Genomic DNA, 27,270 nt, shown 5'->3' with positions numbered 1-27,270 from the left:
CCGGATCCAGAGAAAACGACAGCTATTGCCAACTTCCCTCCGCCCAAAGACCAGAAAGCTGTTCGACGGTTTCTTGGCTTATGTGCCTACTACCGGCGCTACGTCAAAGATTTCGCTCGACTCGCCGAGCCCCTAACACGTCTGACAAAGACAGACACGCCTTTCACTTGGGACGCACCACAGGAACAAGCATTCAAAGAGCTTCAACGCCGCCTACAAACACCTCCCATATTGGCTCACTTCGACGAAAACGCCGACACGGAGCTTCACACCAATGCAAGCAACATAGGCCTGGGCGCCGTTCTAGTTCAAATCCAGGGCCGCCAAGAACGTGTAATCGCTTACGCCAGTCGCTGTCTATCTAAAGCGGAATCGAACTATTCCGCAACAGAGAAAGAATGTCTAGCCATTGTGTGGGCGACGTCGAAGTTCCGGCCATACCTTTACGGGAAACCATTCAAGTTAGTAACTGACCACCATGCCCTATGCTGGCTTGCAACCCTAAATGACCCTTCAACCCGTCTTGTAAGATGGAGTCTACGATTACAGGAATTCGACATAACTGTCACGTACAAATCTGGCCGTCAGCATTCGGACGCAGACTGCCTCTCACGGGCCCCTGTAGATCCCCCCGCAGATGAAATTCCTGATGAGGCCATACTGCTAAATGCCATCAGCACAGAGTGCCTCGCTGAAAGACAATCTGCAGATCCCGAACTTCGTCACATCATGCACTATCTAAACGGTGCATGTACAACCGCTCCGATAGCTTTCAAGCGTGCTCTGTCATCGTTATGTGTGCGCAATGGTGTCCTCATGAAGAAAAACTTTTCCGCCAGCCAAACGCCGTACCTGATTGTTGTACATATGTGTCTACGTGATGAAATCTTACAAGCTTGCCACGATGAACCAACCTCTGGACATTTGGGAGTCACCCGCACGCTTGCAAGGCTCAAGGAAAAGTACTACTGGCCTCGACTTCACTCAGACGTTTCACACTATGTGAAAACGTGTCGCAACTGTCAGCGTCGTAAGGTGCCGCCGACTAAGCCCACCGGACTCTTGAAGCCAATAGACCCACCGTCGAGGCCTTTCCAGCAGATTGGCATGGACATGCTGGGACCATTTCCCCTTTCACACTCCGGTAACCGGTGGGTCATTATTGCCACGGATTACCTTACACGATACGCGGAAACCTCCGCTCTACCCAACGGTACTGCCTTAGAGGTTGCTAAGTTTTTCATCAGTTGCGTTGTCCTGCGCCATGGCGCACCGGAGATTTTGATTACTGATAGAGGAGCCGCATTTACAGCCGAATTTCTGCAGCAGATTTTAATTCACAGTCATACTGAACACAGGAAGGCAACACCTTACCATCCTCAAACGAACGGCTTGACCGAACGCTTGAACAAAACACTCGCTGACATGTTCTCAATGTACGTCGACGTAGAGCACAAAACGTGGGATGAAGTGCTCCCGTACGTTACCTTTGCATACAATACAGCGGTCCAGGAAACAACGAACATGACACCTTTTCGTCTGGTCCATGGCCGCGAAGTGACCACAATGCTTGATGCCATGTTACCACATCTAGACGACGGCAACCAACAAGCAGATGTTCACACCTTTCTGCACCTCGCCGAAGAGGCCCGTCAGCTGGCCAGGCTGCGAATTCAGGATCAGCAACGCCGCGATGCCCAGCGTTACAACCTCCGACACCGTGACGCCCGGTACACAGCTGGAGACCGTGTCTGGGTTTGGCTTCCTGTGTCGCGTTCGTTAAATCAGACAACTTCGTAACAGAGCACAAACGACATCCGTTTATTTTTGGTTACAGCAGACGACTGACGCCCCAAGCGTCTCTCCCTGGTTTTGTCTTTGAAGCCTTCTCGTCTTGGCTTGTCTGTCGACTCGGGGCTGTCTTGTTTCGGTTTCGGTTTCGCAACACATTCCCCCCCGAAAATGACTTGTCATTTTTCTTCGTTTACGTGATTTCCAGGGGGTACAAGAGTTGGATTGGTCGCTTGAGAGATGATCCTCCAGGTAGCTTCAGCAGGCACGATCTCACCTTTCCGTCTCTTCCCGGAAACAGTTTCTCAATTCTTGCAATCTTCCATTGTTGCCGTGGCTGCAGGCCATCACGAAGGAGTATCAAATCCCCTTCCTTGAGTGTTTTTCCTTGGCGTTCATTTTTCTTTTGTACATTTCGCAGTTCCTCGAGGTACTCTCTTGTCCATCTGCGCCAGAAGGCTTCTGTAGTCTGCTGGCGTCGTACCCATAGTCTGTGAACTGATACGTTGACCTCATCTGTTTCGATTTTCCCCACGCTAGGCAGCGATGTGAGGCGTCTTCCCGTCAAGAAGAATGAAGGGCAAAGGGGTTCCGGTTCTCCGGGTTCGTCGTAGACGTGAGTTAAAGGTCGACAATTTAAGACTGCTTCAATTTCTGCCAGTACAGTAGTTAGCTCGTCGAAGGTCAGAAACTTGGATCCGATCACCTTCTTGAGCGCAAGTTTGGCTGATCCGACGAGGCGCTCATAAAAGCCACCCCACCATGGGGCGCGCTCCACTATGAACTTCCATTCGATTCGTGCTTTTGCGACGTAGTCAAGAACTTCTGGTTTTCGGATAGAGCTCCATAAATAAAGGAGATCTCTGTTGGCCTTCTTAAAGGAAAGCGCGTTGTCACTGTAAATGACCCGAGGTACACCTCGTCTTGAGATGAAACGTCTGAGGGTCATCAGAAAAGACTCTGCGGACATGTCTTTTGCGAGCTCTAGGTGCACCGCTCTTGTTACAGCGCAGGTGAACAGTGTGATATAGGACTTGTGCAGCGAGTTTTCTCCTTTAACAAGAAGTGGTCCCGCGAAGTCAACTCCTGTTACCTCAAATGGTTGAGCCTCGTTCACTCGATCAGTTGGAAGCGGGGCTGTCACTTCAGTGGCTGGACGAGCATTGTAGCGCTGACAGGTTATGCACCCTTTGATGATTCTTTTCACTAGCTGACGGGCTCGCACAACATGATACCTCTCTCTCAACTGCACCAGAGTATCTCTTGCTCCACCGTGAAGCACTTGCTGATGTGCTTGACGCACGAGCAGTTCTGCTAGTCGATGTCGACTTGACAGTACAACTGGATGACGTTCGTTGTACGGCTTGCCGCTTTGTTGAAGTCTGCCGCTTATGCGCATGATACCATCGTTGTCAATAAACACTGGAATGTCTCTGAGGGGCGAGTCTGAGGGAAAGCGTTCGCCTTTTTTCACGCACTCAATTTCTCTTTTCAGGTCATCTCGCTGAGTTTGCCGTATCCAATATTTTTCGGCTTCATTCAGTTCAACCGCCGTCAATGGACCCTTGTCACTGCTCAGACGTCGCAACTTCTTGATGCATCTAAATACCCATGCAGTCACTCGGAACAGTCGTGTGGCACTGCTGTATCGATCTGTGTCCAACAGCATGGAAACTTCTGTGGTATTCGTCGCTTGAAGGACCTCTATGCTTCGTCTTTCTTCCTCCATTGGCGGAATGTTCCTTGGAAGCGAAGACATCTGTGGCCAAGCGTTTTCCGTAACCTTCATCCAGTGCGTTCCTTCCCACCAGGTGGAGCTCTCAACAAGCTGATCAGCTGTAACTCCTCGAGTCATGATATCCGCCGGATTTTCTGACCCTGGGCAATGCCTCCACGCTGAGGTATCGGTAAGACGCTGGATTTCCATTACGCGATTCTTCACAAATTGCTTCCATTGCGACGGCTCTCCTACAATCCAGTGCAGTGCTATCATCGAGTCAGTCCAGAAATACGTCGTTTGCGGTGGCTCTTTCAGACTGTTCAGAATGTATTGATTCAGTCTGGCAGCCAAGAGGCACGCCATCAGTTCCAGTCTTGGCAGAGTCAGTTGTTTAATCGGGGCGACCCTTGACTTGCTGATTAGGATGCTCGAAGTTGTAATCCCATCCGCATCTGTTACGCAAATGTAGGCCACTGCTCCGTATGCTACAGGACTGGCGTCAGCAAACACGTGTAGGACTGTTTTCGTGGTAGGCTCGACAGTGTCGGATTTGTAGCACCGCTGCACTTGAACTCTTTCCAATTCGTTTAGTTCCTCACACCACTGCACCCACTTCGTGTCCAGATCCGTTGGTAGGATATCATCCCATTCCACATTTCTCTGCCACAACTCCTGGAATAAAGCCTTTGCCCTGACGGTGAATGGAGCTAGCCATCCAAGTGGGTCATAGAGTCTCGCCGTAGTCTTGAGCACAGACCTTTTTGTGCTTGTACCTGGCTCGGATGGATCGCTTGCCAGTGGGGTGAATGTAAGGTTATCTGTGCTTGGGTTCCACGTCAATCCCAGCACTTTGAGAACTCCTGGGAGGTACCCGAGGTGCCTTGCTTCGCAGTCATCCGCCACAAATCGCTCGTTCAATGCCGGATTGTTGGACGCCCACTTGTGCAGTTTCATAGATGCCGCGCTGAATATTGTATTAGCTTCTTCATAGATCTTCAGCGCTTCGTCTTCGTTTTCTGCCCCCGTTAAAAGGTCATCCACATACAAGCACTGCGCCAGTAGCGAAGCAGTCTCCGGGTAGTCTCGTTCCATTATCTTCAAATGATGCTGGAGAGTCGCTGTCAACAAGAAAGGACTTGCGGTGGTTCCGAAGGGAACTCGCTTCATTCGCCAAGTCTGTATCTCGCCTGTTGCTCCATTTGCATCCGGTTTTTCATGGTGCCACAGAAAGCGCAATGCATCTCTGTCGTTCTCTCTGATCTCGATTTGCAAAAATGCCTTTTCAATGTCGGCTACCAAAGCTATTTTGTGGCTTCTGAAATTTAGTAACAGTGCTACAAGGTCGGCTTTCAAATTCGGACCACTTTCGAGGTTTTGATTCAAGGATTTTGCCTTCTGTCCATGCGATGAAGCATCAAAAACTACTCGCAATCTCGTTGTATTACTCGTTTCCCGAAAAACCGGCTGATGGGGCATGTAGTAGATCAGCTTTCCCTCTTCCTCTTTTTCTACTATCGGTTCAGCTATGCCTTCCATGCAATACTGTCTGATGACAGCGTCGTACTCCTCCAAGAGATGAGTTTTTCGAAGTCGGTTTGTCAGTTGTGACAAGCGTTTTTCAGCAACTTCCTTGTTGTCACTTAAATCTATATTCTCCTTCCATGGAAGGGCTACCTCGTATCTAGAACCATTGCGCCTGATATTCTCTTCGAAAGAATCAAGCAGCTTGTGCTCCGCACAGCTGTCATCATCCGTGACTCCGATCGACTCGAGAGTCCAGAATCGTTCCAAGCAGTTTGTAGCTTCTCTCTCGGCAAGTGAAACGCGAAGAGCAGTGATTTGCATGCATTGCGAGTCACAAGTCTTGTACCCTACTGGGCCTTGAATACACCACCCAAAGGGTGTCTCCACTGCTCGCAGTTTCCCGTTGAGCTTCTTGTTTCTTCCCGTTACAAGTTCCCAGTAGTGCTCTGAGCCGATAAGCAGGTCTACGTCACCTCTTTCGTTATCGCAGGTCATGTCAGCGGCAGTCAGGGATCCAAGTAATTCTTTAATCTTGAAGTCAGGGATCGGGATCCTTTGCTCACAGATTATGTTGGTCTCAAGAACTTCGATCTGATACATCTTCTTATTGTGCGCGGTTAGCGACACCAGCACTCTGTTGAAATCTCGTTCTGACTGGTGTCCGCCGAACACACCAACTTTCAGCGTTTCTTTTCCAACAATTTTACAACCGAGTTTTGCAGATGCTTTCTCCGTGATGAATGACCGTTGGCTTCCGCTGTCAAAGAGAGCACGTAAGTAGAGGGCTTTACGTTCGCCGACACACAATATCGTTGCCGTTTGTAGCATCACTTCTCGCTGTTTAGGTACTTCTGACGTAGACTGCAAGTTCACGGGGACAGTCGTCACATCGTTCACATTAGCCTTGACTTTCGGATGGGTGAATTCCGGATCACACATGGTTGTCGCGTGTCGTCCTGCACAAATTGTGCATCTAATCTTGCTTCTGCACTCGTTAGCACGGTGACCCGGTTTCACGCAACGAAAGCAACGTCTTCCCGATCGTAGCATTTTCTTCTTTTCTTCTAATGGAATGCTAGCACAGCAAGCGGCAGTTTCGTGGTCACTCTGTTTGCAAAAGAAACAACTTGGTTTTGCGGTTTGGTGAAGTAGAGCTGCTGACGATTTAAATTTCGTTCCAGCGCTGTTCTTTTTACTCTCTGCTGGGCTGAACATCTTCGGCTTTGACGCCTGCTGCCTCTTACTCATACTTTGCTGCGCAACCAGGTTTTCGCGGCTTTGCACTTCGATCCTCAGAAAGTCAACAAGCTTGTTGAGTAATGACAGCGTACCTTTTGTAGCTGTTTCTCTTTCTGTTGACTCTCCCGGTGCGTCGTCCTCCCGCAGCGGAATTCCTCCTCCGGCCGGGCTCCGTGTTATGGCTTCCGACCCCTCCTCCCTCGCCACGGTCCGATGGAAGTCGAGCAATAATTCTTTCGGCAGAGCGCGCTGTACGAGGGGGAAGAGCAGTGTTCCGTACGTTCCCTGCTCCTGGCCAAGCGCCTGCAGGCCGCGGATCCGAGAGACGAGGGTATCGTATAACCTCCGGAGGGAGCGTATGTCTTCGGCGCTCCGCACAGGCTCGAGGTCCAAGAGCGCACCCATGTGCGCTTGCACGATGGCGTCCGCTTTGCCGAAACGTCTGGTGAGCAGCAATATGGCGTCGTCATAGCACTGCGATGTGGGAGGGAGGCCCTGTATCGTTCTCGCTGCTTCGCCTGTCACCACCGATTTTAGGTATCCAAATTTATCCAAGGTCGTCAGACGGTCGTTTTTGTGAATCATTTGCTCGAACTGCTCCCAAAATTCTTGCCATGACACTTCTTTGCCGTCAAATTTTATGAGCTCTAACCTTGGAAGCTTCACCTGGCAGGCCCCATTCGTCGTGGCTGCGTCGTTGGGGGGTGATGCTTCTTTCGGCTGCCTGTTTCCTTGAATTTCTTTAATTTCCTCTTGGAGCTTCGCGATGTATGTAACGACCCGGTCGTCATACTCGATAGATTCCTCGTAGTCCTGCTCAGCTTCTTTCTTTGGCACTAGCGTCTCGACAGAGGCGTTAACTTCGTTCAGCTGGGTCTGCAGAGCGCTAAGTCTCGCCAACAAAACACTGAGTTCTTTTACATTGTCCATGCGGCTCTTCATGCAGGAGTCAATATCGGAAAAGAGGCGGGTCACCTGAGACCGAAGAGCCGTTCTCTTCGCTTTGTGTCGTTCCATGTCGCTGTACTCTGGTAGCACTGGGCGGCGGCTTCGGGGTAGAAATTGGCTTTTTCTTCGTTATTAGTCGCCTCCAGGACTGGCAGTTGTCTTCGTTAGGTCGCGGCGTACATCCCGGGTTTCGGCACCAACTTTATCTTTATGTCGCGTTCGTTAAATCAGACAACTTCGTAACAGAGCACAAACGACATCCGTTTATTTTTGGTTACAGCAGACGACTGACGCCCCAAGCGTCTCTCCCTGGTTTTGTCTTTGAAGCCTTCTCGTCTTGGCTTGTCTGTCGACTCGGGGCTGTCTTGTTTCGGTTTCGGTTTCGCAACATCCTGTACGTCGACGAGGCCTCAGCGAGAAACTGCTGTGTCGTTACTTTGGCCCGTACAAAGTGGTAAGCCAAGTTGGGGACCTAAACTATGAGGTTGTTCCTGATGGTTTTAAAAAGTCCCGACGATCCACGCTCCCGGACGTGGTCCACGTGGTCCGCCTGAAACCGTATTACGACCGATAGTGTTGACTCTTTCTGTGCGTGAGCAACTGCCCTTCGTGCAATGTTTTTTTTTTTTTTTATCTCTACCCACACTCACAGCATCGGGACGATGCTTCTTGTACCCGGGGGGGGGGGGGGGGGGGGGGGGGGCAATGACACGCTGCATTCTTTATTTTCCCTCTGTGCTGATCGCGAGCGTGTGCCTCCTCGAGGCGAAGAAACCGACGTTCGTCTCCTCGAGGCGAAGAAACTGAAGTTCTCCTGTCGAAGCGGGCCTGCTAGTTTCCTGCCGCACTGTGACTTCCGTTACTCCTGTGTCCCGCGGTGACTTCTGATCAGAGACTTCACACCGTGACAATATATCTACTCAGCATATAGTTTGTGAAGCAAGCAGGACCGGTCTAAAAACCTGCCACCCCGTTTGAAACTTTTGCAAGAAGCTCGGAACCCTGCGCAAGCGCTTAAGAAGCTAGTCTTGCGTAACTAACCGCAGACGTCCATTCAGGACAAATATTGGTAGCTGGAACTTCAAGCCTTGGGGAAGCATATGATCTTAAGCATCCACTTTGGAGGATGTCATTACTGAGTTAAAATCATATACCTTCTTAGGCTACCTTGGTTTCTATTAGGGACCATTTTTTAACCTAGGTCGAATATGCCAGTAAGAGTACACTATATTTTCACTATGCCAAGCAGGCATGGAAGAGCAAAAAAATGTGGAATCTTGTTACCTGGTTGTAAAATATTCACAGCCACTGGGCAACAATAGACAATAACCATACTTTCAAGTCCCACCTACGCATCGCATTTATCACGCCAATCACGCCATTTACTGCAGGGGATCATCATCACCAGCTTCACTGACCTCCTTCCCTCCACTGCCATGTTTACTTCACGTGTATGAGGTATGGGGGAGATCTGCGTGGCTCAGGCACTGCTCTCAGAGCCGAAAGCCACGCCGCTAGATCGGCCCACATCCATGGCAGGCAAGAACGACACACCGAGGCCCAGCCAGCGGGCCAAGTTGTTCATTGAGAGTTCTCAATATTCCTCGGTCGTAGCAGCACGTCGGCTCACTTCGACATCGATGAGTCGCCTCTCTCTGCGGTGCCGAAGCTCTCCGTCGAAATGAGGAAAGGGGAGGGCATGCTGCGCCAGTACCCTCTCAGCAGTAGCTCCTATAGAATGATGTCGGGAAAGGAAGGCCGCCCCCGAAGAAGAGGGGAGAGTGTTTAGGCGAGGGAAATGTCCAATCACCGTAGGTAGCAGGCTGCAAGATCATGTTTTTGGTGTATTTTTATCAGTTTGTAAGACGCGTTACGGGGGCTTATTAATGGTTCTCTTAATATTGCAGATTTCGGCGCAATTTCAATCCGGGCTTTTATAATTCCCGCAGTTCGGCCAATCGCTGGCATTACAAAGCACTCAGAATTACAGCTTTGAAAAATGCCACCACAAGCTCACTGAAATTAATGTTATTTTGTTTCATAAATTGTTTGATTTTTCGGCCTCTTAATTGTTGGTTTAATGGCGGGCACACTTCTCGGTGTCGCTGTTCGAGGTCGCGATACCTAGCTACTCATGCATGGCAGCCGCTGTGCTGTTTGCGTGGAAACTGGGCTGAAAGCGGATAGCTGACAGTGAGACCGCCAACAAACGACCAAGCGCGCAATCGCCCACGGTAAGCAGCAGCTGGGAACCAACGCAGTTACTAGGCTAAAAAACAACAACTTAGGTTTAGGGTGCTTTGCAACGTCGTCAGAACACAGGATCCATGCCAGGAGTGGGGATCTCTTACGGAAAGCTTTTGAATAGAACCTATTTGCATGCATCTGCGATCAGCAACAATTTTTTAGATTTTTGTTGAAGGTGTTTGCTCAAGCACGCACTATACGATTGACCAGTCTTCTTTCATCATGCCTTAACGAAAGGAAAAAGACATTGCCGCCTGTAATATAGAAAATAAACAAAGGTAATACTACAAATCACTTTTATTTCTTTATGTATGAAACATACTGCCATACTCTTTGAAGTACTACCATTCTGCACCGTTTTATATTTAGCATGTTACAGCGCATTTGGACAAACGGTCGCTAGGTGCTCTTTCATTGCTTTTGTAGCAGCGGCAATGTTTATTTATTTATTTTTTTATTTATTTGGTATTTGGTTTATTTGGTAAAGGCATTATTGTAGAGGGTTATAAATACATGGGGTCGCGCGGGGAAACAAATAAGTAAATCCAACAACATGCAAGCAAGAAAAAAAAAACCAATAAGTGAAAACAAACTTACACAACATACAGTTGTTCTGAAAATTAACGAAACTATCTTTCCATAATAACAGAACTAAGGTACGCAAAATAGCATAAATTCAGGAATCAATAAACTAACATTACATGAATTAAATTCTCAATATTAGACGCAGCCATTACATCACTAGAGAGCTGGTTCCAATCGTTAAGCGTGCAAGGGAACAATGAATACTTAAACACGTTGGTACGACACTCATAGGCTCTGATTTTATTATTGTGGCCACTTCTAGATGACAAGTAATATGGCTGCTTAATAACATTTTCTTATCAATACCAATTTTATTTTGATGTATATTGTCAAGAAGTTTTAGCCTTAGGATTTTTCTGCTTGAGGAGAGAGTTTTCCAGCCCACCCCTTCCCGCATATCAGACCCTCTGACAGTGTAACGATAATTTCCGGTTATAAAGCGTGCTGCCTGTTTCTACACGCGCTCCATTTTATCTATTACGTTTTTTGTGTACGGATCCCATGTTAAGCGCGCATACTCTAAAATAGGTCTAACGCTAGTCAGATACAAGTTAGCTTTCAGTGAAGAAAGAGAATGCTTAAAATTTCGCTGGAAAAAATGAAGGCGACGGTAAGCTTTCGTGCTAATTATGTTAACATAATTGGACCAGTCAAGCGTTTGAGAAAACGTTACTCCAAGGTATCCGACATGTTTGGTGGCATTAAGTGCACTATTATTCATGCTATATGACTTTGGGAACCTGTTCATTTTCTTTGTGAACTTCACATCGTCACATTTTTCGGTATTCAGTCATCTGCCAACGATTGCACCAGATGGGCGCTTTTTCTAAGTCGCCCTGCAGAACAGACATATCAACACAACATTTAACCGGACGATACAGGACGCTATCGTCTGCATACAGTGTGATGGTTGAATGGAGGCCTAGTACTAAATCATTTATATAAATCAGAAATAATAATGACACAAGCACAGATCCTTGAGGCACTCCCGATAGAACATGGATCGCAGCCGATGTCACCCCGTTTAGAATAACCTGTTTGTTCATGTGCAGATAACCTTTTATCCAGCAAGGAATATATTCAGGAATAATAATTTAATCCAAAGCAGATTATGTGGGCGACATCAAATGCTTTTCTTAAATCAACAAATGGCGCATCTATTTGTTCCCCTTTGTCCAAACCGGCTGCAATGGCATGCGTGAATTCCATTAGCTGCGTTACAAACGAAAAACCAGCGCGAAACCTATGCTTAGCTGAGGTAAAAAAGGAAATGTTTCATCAGATTGGAGTAGAGGAATCGATGTGCAATCAATGAAAATATAAACCAAGAGAAATAATATTTTTAAACAAATTTTTTTCGCCGGCATTAGGCAACAAGCAGACTAATCCGTGCTGCTTTCCCCAAGGAGATCCTCTAATGCCGTCACTGTAAGGTGGGCGACTACTGTCAGAACTGCTACAAATACGTCGTGCACCAATCAATGCCAGAGAACTATGATTTCCGGGTACAATAACCTACGGAAGAAATACAGCTATAGTTTAAATTTATTTGTGGCAAACACAAAAGTGGATACGCTAAACTTTCAGCTTTATTTAAGGAAGTGACAGCAGACGCCTAACCTGGCATTTGCTTGTGACGCGTCCAAGCGGGTCTATAAAACCAATACTCGAAAGGCTTTGAAAAGCTTTAGCAAATCCTGTTACAAGCAAACTATTTTTAAACCTACAAACTACTGACGCCATTGCAATTTGGGTTCACTAAAAACAAAGCTGAGTCGGCACTTCATAAAAAAAGAAACTATTTATTGAAGAATTTAAATATAAGTAAATGGCACTTGGTGTAGTTCTCAATTTTTTTCAGACACTTTCGATCTAGTGGATGATAATATCTCGCTGCAAACATTCAGTCGCTATGGTAATCATGGACAGGCTTCCCAGCTAATACAGCCATACTTATCTCAGAGAAAACTAGTGGTTCACTTAAATAACGTATATTCGGCAGTCACATGTGTCCATTATGCTGTACTGCAAGATAGCACAATGAAACCTCTCCTCTTTAATATATACCATTAACCCAAATGTAAGATTTATCACTTATGCAAATGATCTTTTTCTCTTCTTTTTCTTTTTCTCTGTACATGACCTATCAGAAATTATATTAACATGTAACAATGCCCTATAATTTCCGGTTAATAGCCAACACCAAACTACATGTGCATAAACGAACAGAAAACTAATGCAGTCATTTCATGACAGGGAGAAAAATCACCCCGCCACATCAAGCAATAACACTCCGTATAGAAATGTATCAAGCTTCAAATGGTTTGGTGTAACCTTCTCTCTCTTCTGCGCTGCGATGATCATATAAACTACTTTACAAGAAATTTATCTAGAGTCGTTGGACTTATCAGCCGAATGAAGCATCAACTATCAATGCGAATTAAATTGATTTTCTATAACTCGCTTTTTCATTCTAATTTCAACTAGTTTCAACTGGCATGGGAGACTTCGGCCCTCTTTAGCCTGCAACGCATCCATCGTTGAACTGCATCCTAGCAGAATAACACGTACAAGGAAGACAACAGGACACGAGGCTGACTAACAACTCATCTTCCAATCAAGGCCGCGAAAAATATAAACGCGAAAGGGAGAGGGAGTGAGGGGCGGTAACACGACACACACTCAGTCATAATGAACTAGATGAAGCCGACGCCACTGGATAAAGGAAAAAAATTGCCCACGATTACGTTACTTCCTAACGCTCAGTTTGAGCGCAGCTCATCAGCTGTTTCACCTTTTCGATAGATTGAGGCAAATATTTTCGAGCAAGATTCGTATATACAATTACAGACAACTTATTTTAATTTTTCACACGTATTCCTTCAAGAAACACTCCACTAACAGTTCTTGGCAGTTATGAAAGAAGCTTTGTGGTCGAAGAAATGAAGAGATCAATTAATTTATTGAGAGATTGCGGGAAGCAGCGCGTGTGCCCGTAGGAACGTTGCGCGACGAACAGATAGCAGCGACTGACTGATGCCGCTGTCGCCGATAGCGAGTGAAGAGAACGTGACTCTGCGTTTCGGCTTGGGATGCAGGCACCTTGATCCGCTGACAGCGAGCCGACGTTTCAGCAACCGGAGAGCACCCTCGCTGCCACGCAGGAAGAGAGGGGGGGGGGGGGGTACAAGCAGCGGCGAACGGGGGAGCGCGCGCAGCAATCAGATAACCCGCATGGTCGGCACCACGCCAGAAGAGGGGGGCTGAGCTGGGGGGCTGAAGGGGGCGGAGCTGGTTACGAGGCCGACGCCGACGCGAAACCCAGGAACGGGCGCCAAAGGGCTGCGCTCTAAAACAAGAAGACGAGTGAATGCGGATGGTGTAAAGGACCATCCCGAAGGAATAAAAAGCTAACCAGTGCGTGATGAAACGTGGCTGATACACCGGCAACGAGATAATGACAAAACAAACAAGGGACGATGGGGTCGAGACGCAAACAAGAACCAATTTGGACAAAAAATTTTGGGCGTTGATAACTTCTAAAGCTGTCCGAGGAACGTCTTTACGGTGAGCACCACAGAGGGGGTACTGATGGGGCTTCCCTTGTGATTACTCGTTCATCTACGTGCAATGGCTGCTCCCATTTTCAAAAATCACTAAATTGTGTTTGTAAAATCTCACGCAATCTTGTTAGTAAACGTTTAAGCTTGCCACGTTATCCAGTCACTGATGGTAGACCACCACACATATATAATGCCTCGCTTTATAACCAAGCCGCACTTGTAAACGTGCTTGCGTGATCCAGGAGCAGCCTGCTTGAATTACATTCAGAGCCCCAGAAGGTTGTATCCGTACGCCCCCTCCCACTTCAAATAAGAAACCTTATTTGGCAGCTCTTTCCAATTTTGTAATATTTGGTATCCTTACGTCACATAAACCACGAAAAGCCCGTGATCGTCCAAGTCACCTGCCAGAAAACACTTGCAAGAGCCATTCTCGTTATTTCCTTCCCAACGGAACCTTCCTTTAACATTCTAAAACAGCGCAAAAGAACAGGGACGAGAGAACGAAACGTACTACACGAGCGCTGACTTACAACTGATTTATTGAACAAAAGTGAGCAATATATATTGATCACCATGGTGTCATAGCTTTCCAGAACGTTTCGGTTATGTCCGTTGGAGGCTTCCTCGAATTAATGTCTGTATATCTATCCTCAACATTTTGTACATGGAATAATCGCGTTTACCTTCAGAAATCAGGAATACCCATTGGGTCATGTATAGCCCCCATATTGAGTGACATATTTCTAGCTTCCAAAGACAGGATTTTGGCCTCAGTCCTTCCCAGCCAGTCAGTGGTACGTATATTCAGATACGTTGACGATTACCTAGTGATCATAAATAGTCACAGCCAGCCTTTCCAGTCAACCGTACAGAATCTTATGAATGTTTTCACTTCAGCTATATCTCCTCTTGTCTTTACACATAAGTTGCCTGAGGAACATACTATCAGATTTCTTGACATCAAGCTGGATTTCCAAGACCACCACATTTGTTGGACCTATGAGCCACGAAATAAGAAACCAGTTGTCCCTTACCATTCAGCTCATTCAAAATTGGTGAAGCGAGCCATTGCTGGCCTGTGCTTGTCTAATGCGCTCAAAAAATCATGCTTTTAAGTTATGAAAAACAATGCAGTAGATTATCTCAGGCAGGCTATCCCACGCACCTTATTATATCTGTCTCCCAGAAGCCTCTAAAGCAGATAAATATACAAGGCAGGCATTGTGAAGGAGTTCGTGATAATAATTAGGATAATCAGAAACAGAAGGTCGCAGTCATTCCGTACTGCCACGCCTTGTCCCATAAGCTCAAAAAGATTATGAATCGGGCTAAAGTAAAAGTAGTGTTTTCCGCACCAGAAAAGTTGGCTAACATTTGCCATTGTGTCAACCATCCTACCAAGACCGTAAGAACCTGCAGGACGAATCATAAAAAGCAATTCATCCCATGTGAAAACGAAGTCATCTATTCAATCCCCTTAACATGTGGTGACAAATACATCGGACAGACAGGAAGATGCATCAATGATCGTTTGCGAGAACACAACAAAGATGTGCAAAAAGGTGACAAAGGACATATCGCAGACCGTATCAAAAACTGCAGCGAATGTCTACCAGATTTTCAACAATGAAGAGTCATAGGACATCACGCTGATCAACTGACTAGGGAAGTGATTGAGGCTTTTAACATAAAAACGAATAAATACACCTGTGTCAGTGCTCCGTCTGTGCTTCTGTCCGACAAGGAAATAAGGTTTCTATCTGCAGAACATTGATCGCCATCGTTTAACTCGCCGTTTAAAGTTTAAGCAGTTTTTAGCAGTAACCTGTCAATTTTATGCATTCCACACCTTTTGTATATTTTATCAATTTTATCATGTTTCGATGCTTCGCTTTTATCGTTTTTGGGCTCTTTACACCTTGTCACATTAACTGCTTCCCATCTTTCGAATGTATCTGTTCACTTCAATCGTCTTTTACCCTCATCAACCTACCACGCTCTTATCGCTTTTACAGCCCCCTACACCATGTTTGACGTCGACTACTTGTGGTTTTATCGCCCGGTTTTCTTCTTATATATTGCTCACTTTTGTTCAATAAATCAGGTGTAAGTCAGCGCTCGTGTTGTACGTTTCGTTCTCTCGTCCCTGTTCTTTTGCGCTGTTTTAGAATGTATACATACCAACTCGCCCATGCTTCTATTTCGGCAGACTTCCTTTAACTTTAACGCATTAAAGCGCAACAAGGGAATTTCCACCACTCCATCAATATATCATTAAGGCCGACGCAATCGTATGGTGCTAGCTAGAGCGTCACGTACCTTACCCTTCTTTACAAGCTCATTTTCATCATCAAGCAATACCTCGAATATTGTCAGCACTGCAACAGTCCAAACTCAACACTCTATCACTGTCTGACTAAATGGGCGTGGCAGGTCACGCCAAACATGGCAGTCACAGATCGAGGACTTCTCATAGCGGAATTGTGCTCATCACGCAATATTCTACTCGGCCTGCCACAAGACGTCATGGTCTTCCAGGACAGAGACGTCTCGATAAATTTGAAGAATGGCAGCTTTGCAATCCTTAGGTTCCATATAGCGCGATCACATCGTGGAGTAAGTGGCGACACACCGGTGTAGCAGGGATAAGGTGCCCCGGGTGGTCAATATATATATTGTGTGCTCAGTTATGCGCGTGAAAGAAACTTGCTAGCCGTTTCCTTGAAGCATTTGGCCAATATGCATCTGTCGGAGGAACTGCTGCGCTTGGCAGGACAAGGGGTGTCCAGGCAGTGCGGGCTCCTTGCCATTTTTGGCGAATAATGAGCAATCACAGAGCGGTGCTTCGGGAAGAAGCAGAAGGCCAGTTGACTACCATAAAAGCGGTTTGTGGCGAAACGAAGGAATGGCACAAAGTGAGGGCGAGAATGAAAGGTGGAGGAGGGCATTGCAGCTGAAGAGAGAAGAAAACAAATTAGTTGTGGTTTAGCTCTGGTTCACCCTAGTTGAATTGCGAAAGCAACGGCGGAAGATTGTTTTGTCTGCTACATTATTTCCCTGTCACGTCCTATCAGTGTAAGTTGCTACATTATTGGGGACACTTAAACTCATCCTTTAACGTGAGAGTGTAAGCTACCAGCCCACATATAAAGTCAGGCTTCAACAAAATCGTATGGACGTGCTTGCGTGTCGTAGGGGTAACGAGAATGCAAACGGTTCTGGCAAGCTGATTCTGATATCACCCTCCCATATAAAAGGAGCACCCCGCAGTTGGCAGCTCCTGCCCGTTGCATAGAGGTAACGTGAACTCAAATGTCATGGCATGCTGATTTTCTTATAAGGATACCGTCTACGTCTCTTCACGGCTTAGCTGCGTCCATCCGATGTCTGACTTTGGCTGTCGGAGTATTGCTTTCGCAATAAATGTGGGAGAAAAGGAAAGGCGAAGGCGTAAGGTGGAAACGGGAAAAGGCGAGTACGGCGGAAGGCAGGCGAGATGGGTTGCGCTCAATTTGCGCGCTCTGATGCATATGGTGCTGTGGAGAAATATGAGCGCAATGTATTGCTTTCACAATAAATGTGGGGAAAAAGGAAAGGCGACAGCGTAAGGTGGAAACGGGAGAAGGCGAGTACGGCGCAAAGCAGGCGAGATGGGTTACGCTCAATTTGTGCGCTCTGATGCCTAATGTACTGTGGTGAAATATGAGCGCGTTGAAGAGGAACGTAATTCTACCACTCTAGCGCCAGCCGATACGAGACCGACGTGGCACGGCAACTATTCGCACTGCTGTGAGGGCTTCACGGATGCCATGGATAAACGTCGCCTTTCGGAACGAGCGCTTGCCCTGCACCCGAAAAACATCTTCTATATTTCAACACCCAGGCATTCTTCGTAAAAGTCCAAAACTCCAAAAAGATAGCTGAAAAATATATAATACAAGCGGACGGGAGAAATATTTGATGCAAACAGTGCCAAGGGCGTACACAACGCTTTATTTCGAGCTAGGCTGGTAAACGGAAATGATCGGCTTGAATGCTGTCATTCCATTGACGAAAAGGAAACTGCGCGCGAAAGTCTCCTTTGACGCGACAGTTTCATTGTCGTTTTTCTTCTCTTCAGGCTCTCACGTGGATAAAGACATGCCCTAGAAAAAAAAAAAAAAAAAACATTTCACGCATGCTGCAAGTAATGGATGCTTTCCACTCCTCCGCCGTAAACGGAGGGGGTGCCGCCTTGAGGCGCGGAGAGACGCGACGCATTGCAGCTGCACATCACCAGCACAAACATACATATGGCATTGCAGAATTTATCCTCTATGAGGCGTGGCCCTTATTTCTGAGAAATGTAATTTATCAAATGTACTGCGAGTGCAATTTTATATTTGTGCTTTAAATATGGACAGAAGGAGCCGTTGCGCACTGGTAGAGGTGCACCCAAGAAAACAGGCACAATTCCACTGATGCAGGCTAAAGAAAGAATAGCAAAGAGAAAAATAGCTATTTAGCTACATATCTACTGCCAAGAGGTACACTAAACAAAAGGCATTTGCACAATAGCCGCTCTGCGCACACCTAAAGAGATTACTGGCGAAAGTTTACTCAGACTAACACCAGTAGTGACGTCGAGAGTGGCTTGTCCACACAAATAAAAAAGTTTTCCTGGGAGCTACAGAATAACTCTTGGCCAAGCGTAACAGTTAGGTAAAGGTGCTTGCGCACTTCTAGGTCGTGGATAAACGCACTGCCACCTATGAAGAAAACCGGTAAAATGATCCAAACTTTTAACGAATTAACGGAGACTGCAAAGACTGCAAAGCAGCGCCATGACAGTACAGGGAGTGTGAACGAGGGGCGCGGCGGCTGCAATTTTGTGGACGAGGGCAGAGACACCCTATTTACGTCTCGCGTGAGCGGCCATCGTAGACATGCTTGACGCGTGCCATCTCAGCGTTGGTTTTTGAGTTGCTCTATGCCTGCGAGCTGGGTACAGATTGGGCTGCTGGTGTGCTGTGAGGAGTTCTGAATAGCTCGAAGATTTTTCATATGTTAAATCTCCCGAATGAAAACGCATTTCGATATTTAAAATTTGACGAGACAAATGGACACCACTTGACTTCGCGGAAATTTCCGAGGTTAAAAACGTATCTGTGGTTTAGCTTGTGGTTAAACCTGAAGTTACGCACACCGCCATCACAATGTTTGAACGAACCTTCTTTCCTAGCAACTGGCTGTTGTCGTTGTTGTTGTTCTTGACCAAGTAACATATGGCACGTACCCACAGAAGGGGTTCAGCCAAGAATTGGGTAGCAAAGAAAAGTTTTGAAGTATACTTGCATGAAAAAAAAAAGTGATTTGAGGGGTAGAGGAAAGGAAATGAAAAGGGAAATAAATGAAATATAAAATGAAAAGTGGTAACACACACGGGATATTGACACTGCAATTTTTGAACAAGCTGTTGTGGTTCGCTTCTACCGGCTACCAAGATATATATCTTCTCCTTCTTCTTCTCACGGACAGGCACGGTGAAATGGCGATACAATGTAGGTCTCGCTACAAAAGAGCTGCTTTTTATGTTGACGTTAATGCATATAAGGGATTAGAGACTATGCAGTATACAAATTTCAATAAGCTAATGTTAGTGCGTTGCTGTATTAAAACGGTGTACATTCCGCAACAGTTGAACCGTGTTCTCTGCTTTCTCACGATATTCACTAAAAAGGTAAGATCTTCAACCTGCTTGTGTTTGTAATAACGCTTGTGAATCAAGAAACTATTGATTTACATTTTATGCAATATGCGCGCTAATTATCGCTGTGCTAAAACATGTGCTACGTCCACAGCAAAGGCAGCAAAGGAAGTAAGTATTACGTCCATAGCTGTGGCGCAAGAAAAGACAAAAGAAGTGACCGTTGGAAACCACGCAAGTTTTATACACCCATCACTGCAGTGACATCACAAGATTTGCAAGCAGTCAGCGGGAACGATGTTAAACAAGCTCGCCTTTTTAGACACTGACAGATGGTGTGCTCAGGCAAGTTCTGATTTCGTTTTTGCGCTTATTCTAGTTATGTCCAGAGAAAAAAAAAGTGAGATGTTTTTAGAGCGTTAGTGCTACTGTTCATGTTCGTCAAGGTAGCGTTATTCCACAATGTGTAAACAATGACGGTCATAGCAACTGCGCGTACCTCGTGACCCCGGTTCCAACTAAATTCGAAAACATTTGTGAGAAAACGTTACTTTGGCTGTGTTTCGAACACGCGCCAGAACGAACTTATATGGTTCCCTGTCCTAGCCACGAGAGCACTATGCTTTCGCCGCAGCCGATCACGCCTCGTGTAAAACTGCAATCCACTCTCGCGCTATGTACCAAACATCGTCGTCAGCATCAAGTTCCAACTGCAACACACTATCGCGCTTTGGAGTAAAAAATCTTCGCCTTCATGAAGTTACAGCGGCTTCGCTTCTTTATTTAACCTAGGTAAATACGCCATCACAAATGCCATCTGGGCGAGTGCGGCCGAGATCGCGGACGTAGTGTAAAGCGAATCCACCAGGTTGTGTTAGAAAAGAGACGACGTGGCGTTGAGGAAGCCACACTATTTTATGACAGAGACCGCAGCCGTGCCAGATATGCTACCCAAGCAATCGAACAGTGAGAGGCCAAACTATCCATTTGCCGAGAAGCCAAGCGCGGAATCAAACCTGATGTCGACAATGACGTGTAGCGCGCCGAGAGAGCGGGACCACCCATCGGGCACGCTATATTATCCCAAGCTCTTACACCATGTATATGATCTGCTACTCTCCGGCAGCGCTCGACCGCGGGCGTGTTCGGCGGCTTCCGGCGCGGTCCGATAGCACCCGGCATCGAATGCAGCATCCTGTATTTGGCGTGGGCTCTGGCGAGGTCGTCCGCACACTCGCAATCTCCCGTCGTTGCTTCTCACATTCTGTGCATGCGCTTCTCCAGCTGCTGCCACTGCGCATGACGCGGCGTCGTCGACATAGTGTTTCCAACTTCAACCGACGCTCATACGCATGCCAAAATCATCAGAGTTTAACTTCGTCTTGTCTAACCATGATTGACGGATAGAATATGTCTTCTTTTCGATATAGACACCAGGCCGATCTGTCCGATCATCCGGTCGATACAGTTCCTCGAGAGAAAGTTCTCTGAATCTTTTTTAACAGAGCTTTTGCTCATTCAGTTTAGCAGCGACTAACTAAACCACTAACGTTTATTATTCTTTTTCTTTCTTTTTTTGCTAATTGACCTCTCCATTCAAGCTTGTATGTGTCCCTTCTATAGGCACTGTGCAGAATAGACAACTTAACGTGTGCACCTTTAACGCACCCGTTTATTTTTGTAAGATGACAAGATTTATAATTTGCGTGAATTGAAGAACTTTTTTTGTGTTCTCTGTTGTCATCCTGTGGGCTTGTGTGGACAGGAATAATTTTTTTTGTGCGTGATTTGACTACGAAACAGGCTCTCCATTCCTTGGACATATTCCTTGGAAAAAGTGATCGTGCTGCAGAATGCTCTCTCAAATGCTTCTTCACTCGCCTGCTCAGAATGTGAAATGGGATACCTTCATCCATGTTTAACTCATAAAATGTTGCTTATTATTGAATTTAATGTCCTCTTTTATTTTTAGGAAGAGTATAAAGCGCTCCCTTTCATGGCATCCAGGTTACCAAGGCCGATTGCCATTATCGCTTGGGATGCTTCAAGGTTTTGGTGATGCCATTCCTACCCTTCTGACTGCTAGTGACGGAGCAGGTGGTTACTCAGTTCTTACTGGGGCATCTGCACCAGCTGAGCCCTGCGCGTCTTTCATACATTCAAATGCATACAAATCACTGAAATTTCATGCATACAAATCACTGATCACGGCTCGCGTAGCCTCAGCCACCGCATGTGGCGTACACTGAGGACACACGCCAGCGTCTTCTTCCGCATTTTTGTGGGCCACATGCGTCCGCAGCAAACGTGATTCGCATTCCCCTTTCTGGCTGCACAAGACGTTATTCGACAGCCGTCTATTTAACCCGTCATTATGAACCACATACCACACACTTCAAGAGATCCTTCTTCAGCCGCACTCCAACAGGGCATTGCATTTTTAGTAGCCGGCCTGATAGATTAGGCAGAAAAGCTGTAAATTGTTCTTACTCTCCGGTGCGTCTTTCTTTGAAGAATCATTGAATTTATTGAATGCTTGCATCGAGACAAGTAATAATCCAAGATGAACAGCTTACTTCATTCGAATTTCTATTTCGCTGGTGCTGATTTCCTCTTGGGTGTAATAACTATCTTTTATAAGCAAAGAGCATTGACGGTAAAGGGGTGCCCTATATCATTCGTACCTGTAAAACCTGGCCAGTGTTTGTGCAGCTGTGTGTAGTCAGAGTTGTTTACTTGCAGGTTTAACCGTTTATCGCACTCCTGCCGCCACCTGACATACCTAACGCATAAACAGGAATTTATTCCCACGTGCTTTAAAGTGTGCGTACTTCGCAGAATGCTCGTAATGGTGGCACGATAGAGAGATGGCGACTGGCAGACAACACAAAAAGGAAACGCTGGAAATTTGAAGGGACTTTTAGACGAATTGCTACCTTATACTTGAGCGCATAAAAACAAACACACTCCCCACGCCGACAAATTTACATCAGTATGGTACCACGCGCCTACGCAAACCTTAGAGTAGGAACTGCGACCAAATCGCAGACATATGCCACATGATATGGGAATTGCAGGACACACCGCAAGAATCAATCCTCAACTCCTCTAGAGATAAGTGGAAGGCTACTCTGACCCACAAGATCTGTGACTACTGGTGAACAGGACTGATGCTGCGATGAAGGCCCATGGACTGCCGGACTAGGAGGTATAGCCATCACAGCTCTAAAATAGCTTTCTGGGAGCAAATGAAGAGTTTTGTACATCTATTCATATACAAGGGGAACCCGCATAAAATGGCACCAATACAAAAAGCTCAATGCACAAAAAATCGCCCTTTTCCAAATGCGGTCGGCACTAAGTATGCACTTTGATACTTACATGGTCATGATATATGCAGCAGCTAATTTTTTATGAAGCCCCTTGGTCGAGCATGCTGTAATAATAAGCCCAGTAAGCAGGAGGGCTGAAACGTTACCCTTAAATTCATAAACCGGTATGACTTGTGTCCGGTGGCAGGGTGGCACAGTTTCCAAATTTGTACAGTTCGCCTTCCTACGCAGTTGCTTACGCCCAAATTAGGACGGCGTGGAACACAATGAGCTGCTACATGACAGCAGTCACTTTCGCGGAACAAGCAAACACTATAGTGTAAACACAAGAGCGGGCTTCTGTCATTAGATATGCCATCATCTGTTTTAATAATGATAGTAGCGAAGTCACGTTCTTGTTGATCAAGGATTGAGAAAATTAATTGCGTGCAAATTTGTGCTTCAGGACGCTCGTCAAACAACCGTAGCGTATGGTACCGTGGCATACAGCAGTAGGAGATGCATTTCCAACGGTGTCCAGAACATCCACCGTTGGGCGAGTTGGTTTATGTCTTCCTTAAGCAAAGCCAGTCGGACACAAGACGAACAAAAGACAACTCGGACACGAAAGCGCCATTGCGTAGGATTTTGTTCCTGTGTTTTGTATCGTTTCATACAAAAATACAGAAAGAAAAAACCTACACAATGGCGCTTTCGTATCCGAGTTGTCTTTTGTTCGTCCTGTGTCCGATGGGTTTTGCTTAAGGAAGACATGAACCAACTCTCCAAGCAGTGGATGATCTGGACACCGTTGGAAATGCATCATTCTTGCTGCCGGACATCCACCGGCGGAGCTAATTAATCTCGTCTAATTAACCTCGTCAAGCTAATTAACCTGGGCCGGCGAGGAAACGAGACGGCGCACGCACTTGCCCGAGGACTCACGCACTGGGATATCAGTGCGCTCTCGATGAGCATAGAGCACTTTCAGAGCGAGGAGCTGAAAGCATATCATTATAATCTAAATCATTACTGATTAGAAAGACAGACACTGCCTCAAGCAGACAAAATTTTATGCAGAAAGGAAGACGTTATATAGAGAAAATTGCAGGCGGGGGCCTTTCCCAACCCGCTCGCACTAAGCAGATGGCATCCGGCGATACAGAACCCACGGTGTAAACATTGTAACGGAATTGCAGACATGATAGACGTGCTGTGGACCCGACCACTGTGTGACGTCATTGCTTATTAAAGAACCCAGGTGGTCGATATATTATCTAGAGAACTCCACTACTGTATACTACAGCACTGTGGTCACACGAACGAGAAACGAGGGAAAGGAACGTGCAGCGCGAAAGCTTTATCTTAGCTTTTTATTTTCTGATGCTTTCGTGCTTTTCGTGTTATCATCGTTCATTAAGGGCCGTCGAGAAGATTCAGATAAAAATCAGGTGAGTACAGAATTCTGAGCATTCTGCATAAGACGTCAGTTCCGACTTGCTCGATGAGCACTCTAATCCTCCTTCGTTACATCTTCCTCATATGCACTGGCAGAGTGCTTCTTCTATCATTCGATCTGATCCTCTATTGATCCAGGTAGCGAGATCATTGGCGTACAGGCTCTGGTTTATGTTCCGACGGCGTTAAGTTTGTTAGGTAGCTTAATAAGTGCAAGGTTGAACAGAACAGGGGTACGACCGCCGCCTGTGGTGAGCCTTGTTCCCGAGTTTCAGCGGGTTAAAATTCAGTGGACCACCTTGGAGCTGCACTGCGTGGTTCTCCAAAAATGCTTTCATATAATTTGATGTATATTTGATGTAATTAGATAGTTTTTTCTTGATTGCGTTCTGCCAGATACTCTAGTGTTGTAGTCTGCTGTAGGGTCAAAACCTTCTTTAAGGTGAAGTTCGAGAATGGGCTTATTATTGGATATCATCCTGTTAATTATGTTACGTGAGGTTTGTAGCATCACATCTTATGTGATACGCTCTGGCGGGCTAGTTGGTGCACGATTTCAAAAAGACACAATGCGCAAAACAGACGGCACGGAGGGAAGAAAGATGAACATACGCTTGTGTTCGTCTTCTCTCCGTGTCATCTGTTTTGCGCACTTTTTTTTTTGACATTTTATGTGAATAGCCTGTTTTTGAACCCAATCCTCATTCGTGACAGAAGGTTCCTTGCAATCTCTGGAGCCAGAGGGCCCCTGTTTCATCGCTGTGCTGCGTCTGTTACTACTGGCAGTGCTGATGGCACCTGTACAGTGAGAGAAGTATAGAAGTCAAACAAAGCAAACTCAGCAAATCATGACAAGAGAACGCAAAGCAATGTAAGCGAAGCAAAAATTAGCTAAACGAATGGTAAACCGAACATTTGGCTATTCGCTCGGAGAGAAGGTATTCATAATCATGACGTCGCAAACAGCATAGCCAATGCAAACCGTCATGGCGTACTGTCGTGGAGCCAATGGGAGCATAGTAGCTGCGTCGCACAATGCTGAAGGCACGCAATATTGGGCGCCCAGAAAACCGACGTGCTCAATGCGCGCAGAAATTACAATGACAAGGTCGAAGTTTTTTTCTGCAAGTTAAAATGAAATACTTCGTTAAACTACCGGTATTCTCAGCGCAGAAACGCCAGCTTAGCCTACGGCGTAAACAAGCATCCAGGTGCAAGTTTATGCATGAAACTGAAGTCTTCTCGGTGAAGCTTAAAGTGAGCGAGTGAGTAGGTAGGTGGGTGGGGGTGAGTGAGTGAGTGAGTGAGCGAATGAGTGAACGAATGAGTAAGTAAGTGATTGAGTGAGTGAGCATGTGAGTGAGCCACAGAGTGGATAAGTAGGTGAGTGAGTGAGTGAGTGAGTGAGCGAATGAGTGAATGAGCGAATGAGTGATTGAGTGAGTAGGTGAGTGAGTTAGTGAGCGAGCGAGCGAATGAGTGAACGCAGTAAGTGAGTGAGTCACTGAGTGGGCGAGTAGGTTAGTGAGTGAGTGCGTAGGTGAGTGAGTGAGTCAGTGAGTGGATGAGTGAGTGAGTGAGTGAGTGAGTGAGTGAATGAGTGAGTGAATGAGTGAATGAGTGAGTGAGTGAGTGAGTGAGTGAGTGAGTGAGTGAGTGAGCGAGCGAGCGAGCGAGCGAGCCAGCGAACGAACGAACGAATGAACGAAAGAGACTCACTCACACAGAAGAAAACCGGAACTGTGCAGTGGCACTGTACACAGAGCTGCAAGGCATTAGGAGAGCTTGCTATCACCCACTATGGAAATCTTGAGGATGCACGAATGCTTTTCCACTGGCGTTGGATACTGACCAATCCTTTGAGACACTCTGCTCCTTCGCTAGTTTTTCTTTCCTTCCACCAGCTTACTGGCAAGTCGGTATATCGGATTCCCACACGCGGTACGGTACTTGTGCTTCTCGAGCCAATTCCGTGTGGATCCCGCTCTTGGCTAAGGGCAAATTTCCTGTATGCAGTTGCCTTCCTGCAGATCCGCCCAGCCTGTGAGCTCCGTAGCAACGGGAAAAAATTGATCGGCTCTTTCGCGCGGAATCAAGCTTTCAAGCACCAGCTTTGTTGGGCCTAGCTTGGAAACTTTTTTTCTGCTCCGGAATTTAGTTGCGCTTTATTGAGCGCATATTTCGCAGAGATAGAACTATTATTTGTCATTTCATTATTATGCTTTCGACATTATATATGTACTGTCATGGAAGGAAGGCAAAGGCGATGACCTGGCAAGGCGTTCGACTTTTGCCTTCATTTTTGTTTGGTTTCCATTTGTAGTTGGAAATTAATATCTTCCTGGTTGCTTTTGCGAAACCCAATGCCAGTGCTCTCGGCAAAACAGAGTGAGCTCAACGCGGCTGCTGCTTGTGGTACTTTTGGTATGATACGGAGCCAGCTCAAAGTACGGTCTGGCTACTTATCGGAAAGTGATTTTCATGCAAGCAAATTTTTTTTTTTTTCAGCTGCGAGCCCACGTGCGATCCATAAGCTCTCCTCGGTTCAAACACCAGGCGTGCTCGTAAGCTTGCAAACACAAAACATACACTTGCTCTCATAACCCTGTGCATAGTAGAAAACGTGGCTCCTCTCATGTGGCTCAGATTGCCGTCTGCATAAGCCCTTGGTTCCCGCTTTCTTTTCAAATTTATTGCATACTGCATTTTACTGTTGTAACAATTATCGAAAAAATATTGTATATTTTTCGAGCCGACTTGCCTCCTCGCGTACCTTTTCAGGAGGTAGTATCGGCAATAAAGGGTTTCCAATCATTTTCGCGGATCCAGTACTGACATGTAGGCGCTGTTTTCGCCTATCTACTCCCTTTTGAAATCTGAATATTGCGAACACTTATTCATCAGGAACATGTTATTTCATTTGGAGAGTACAAGATGTGATGAACGTCAAAGCCACTTCGTCATTCACTTTTTTATCTTGGCGACTTCAGGTAACCATGAACGGAGTTTGAAGAAGTTGTAGGCGGGGGTGTAGCAGCCAGAATTTTTGGATGGAAAAATCCCATTTTGCTCCTTTTTAATAAATGACAATAAAACATGTATCATGCAAAGACGACTACCGCTTCGACTGCCTACTTTAAGTGAGGCCTGCTAATTATTTGCTACAGATACTGGTAATATGCAGCTTTCCTGAAT

At 46.3% G+C, this 27,270-nt stretch overlaps 2 protein-coding genes across 2 annotated transcripts in view; both read right to left on the bottom strand.

Moving 5' to 3' along the window:
- Window positions 1-1,984: 1,984 nt before the first annotated feature.
- LOC146197796 (uncharacterized) lies at window positions 1,985-7,216 on the bottom strand. The gene is made up of 2 exons (XM_084591811.1): window positions 6,367-7,216; window positions 1,985-5,991 (listed from the first exon to the last, which is right to left on the bottom strand). The coding sequence occupies exons 1-2, from the start codon at window positions 7,214-7,216 to the stop codon at window positions 1,985-1,987; spliced, it is 4,857 nt and encodes a 1,618-aa protein (XP_084447937.1).
- Window positions 7,217-17,586: 10,370 nt separating this feature from the next.
- LOC146197795 (uncharacterized) overlaps window positions 17,587-27,270 on the bottom strand; it is a 60,052-nt gene continuing 50,368 nt past the window's right edge. Inside the window, exon 2 of the mRNA XM_084593027.1 lies at window positions 17,587-17,765. The gene's annotated coding sequence lies outside the window, so the exon portion shown is untranslated. The remainder of the gene's footprint in view (window positions 17,766-27,270) is intronic.

Source organism: Amblyomma maculatum, chromosome 2 (assembly GCF_055883805.1).
Source record: "Amblyomma maculatum isolate TAMU_Amacu chromosome 2, ASM5588380v1, whole genome shotgun sequence".
Taxonomy (NCBI): Eukaryota; Metazoa; Arthropoda; class Arachnida; order Ixodida; family Ixodidae; genus Amblyomma; species Amblyomma maculatum.
Note: the sequence above shows the minus strand (reverse complement) of the source record. Positions and strands in the feature narration are given on the sequence as shown.

Coding starts and splice junctions, on each gene's coding strand:
- LOC146197796 (XM_084591811.1), bottom strand. CDS start 7,216: ATGAAGAGCCGCATGGACAATGTAAAAGAACTCAGTGTTTTGTTGGCG. Junction 5,992..6,366: donor AAGAGAAACAGCTACAAAAG/GTACGCTGTCAT, acceptor CAATTTGTGCAG/GACGACACGCGACAACCATG.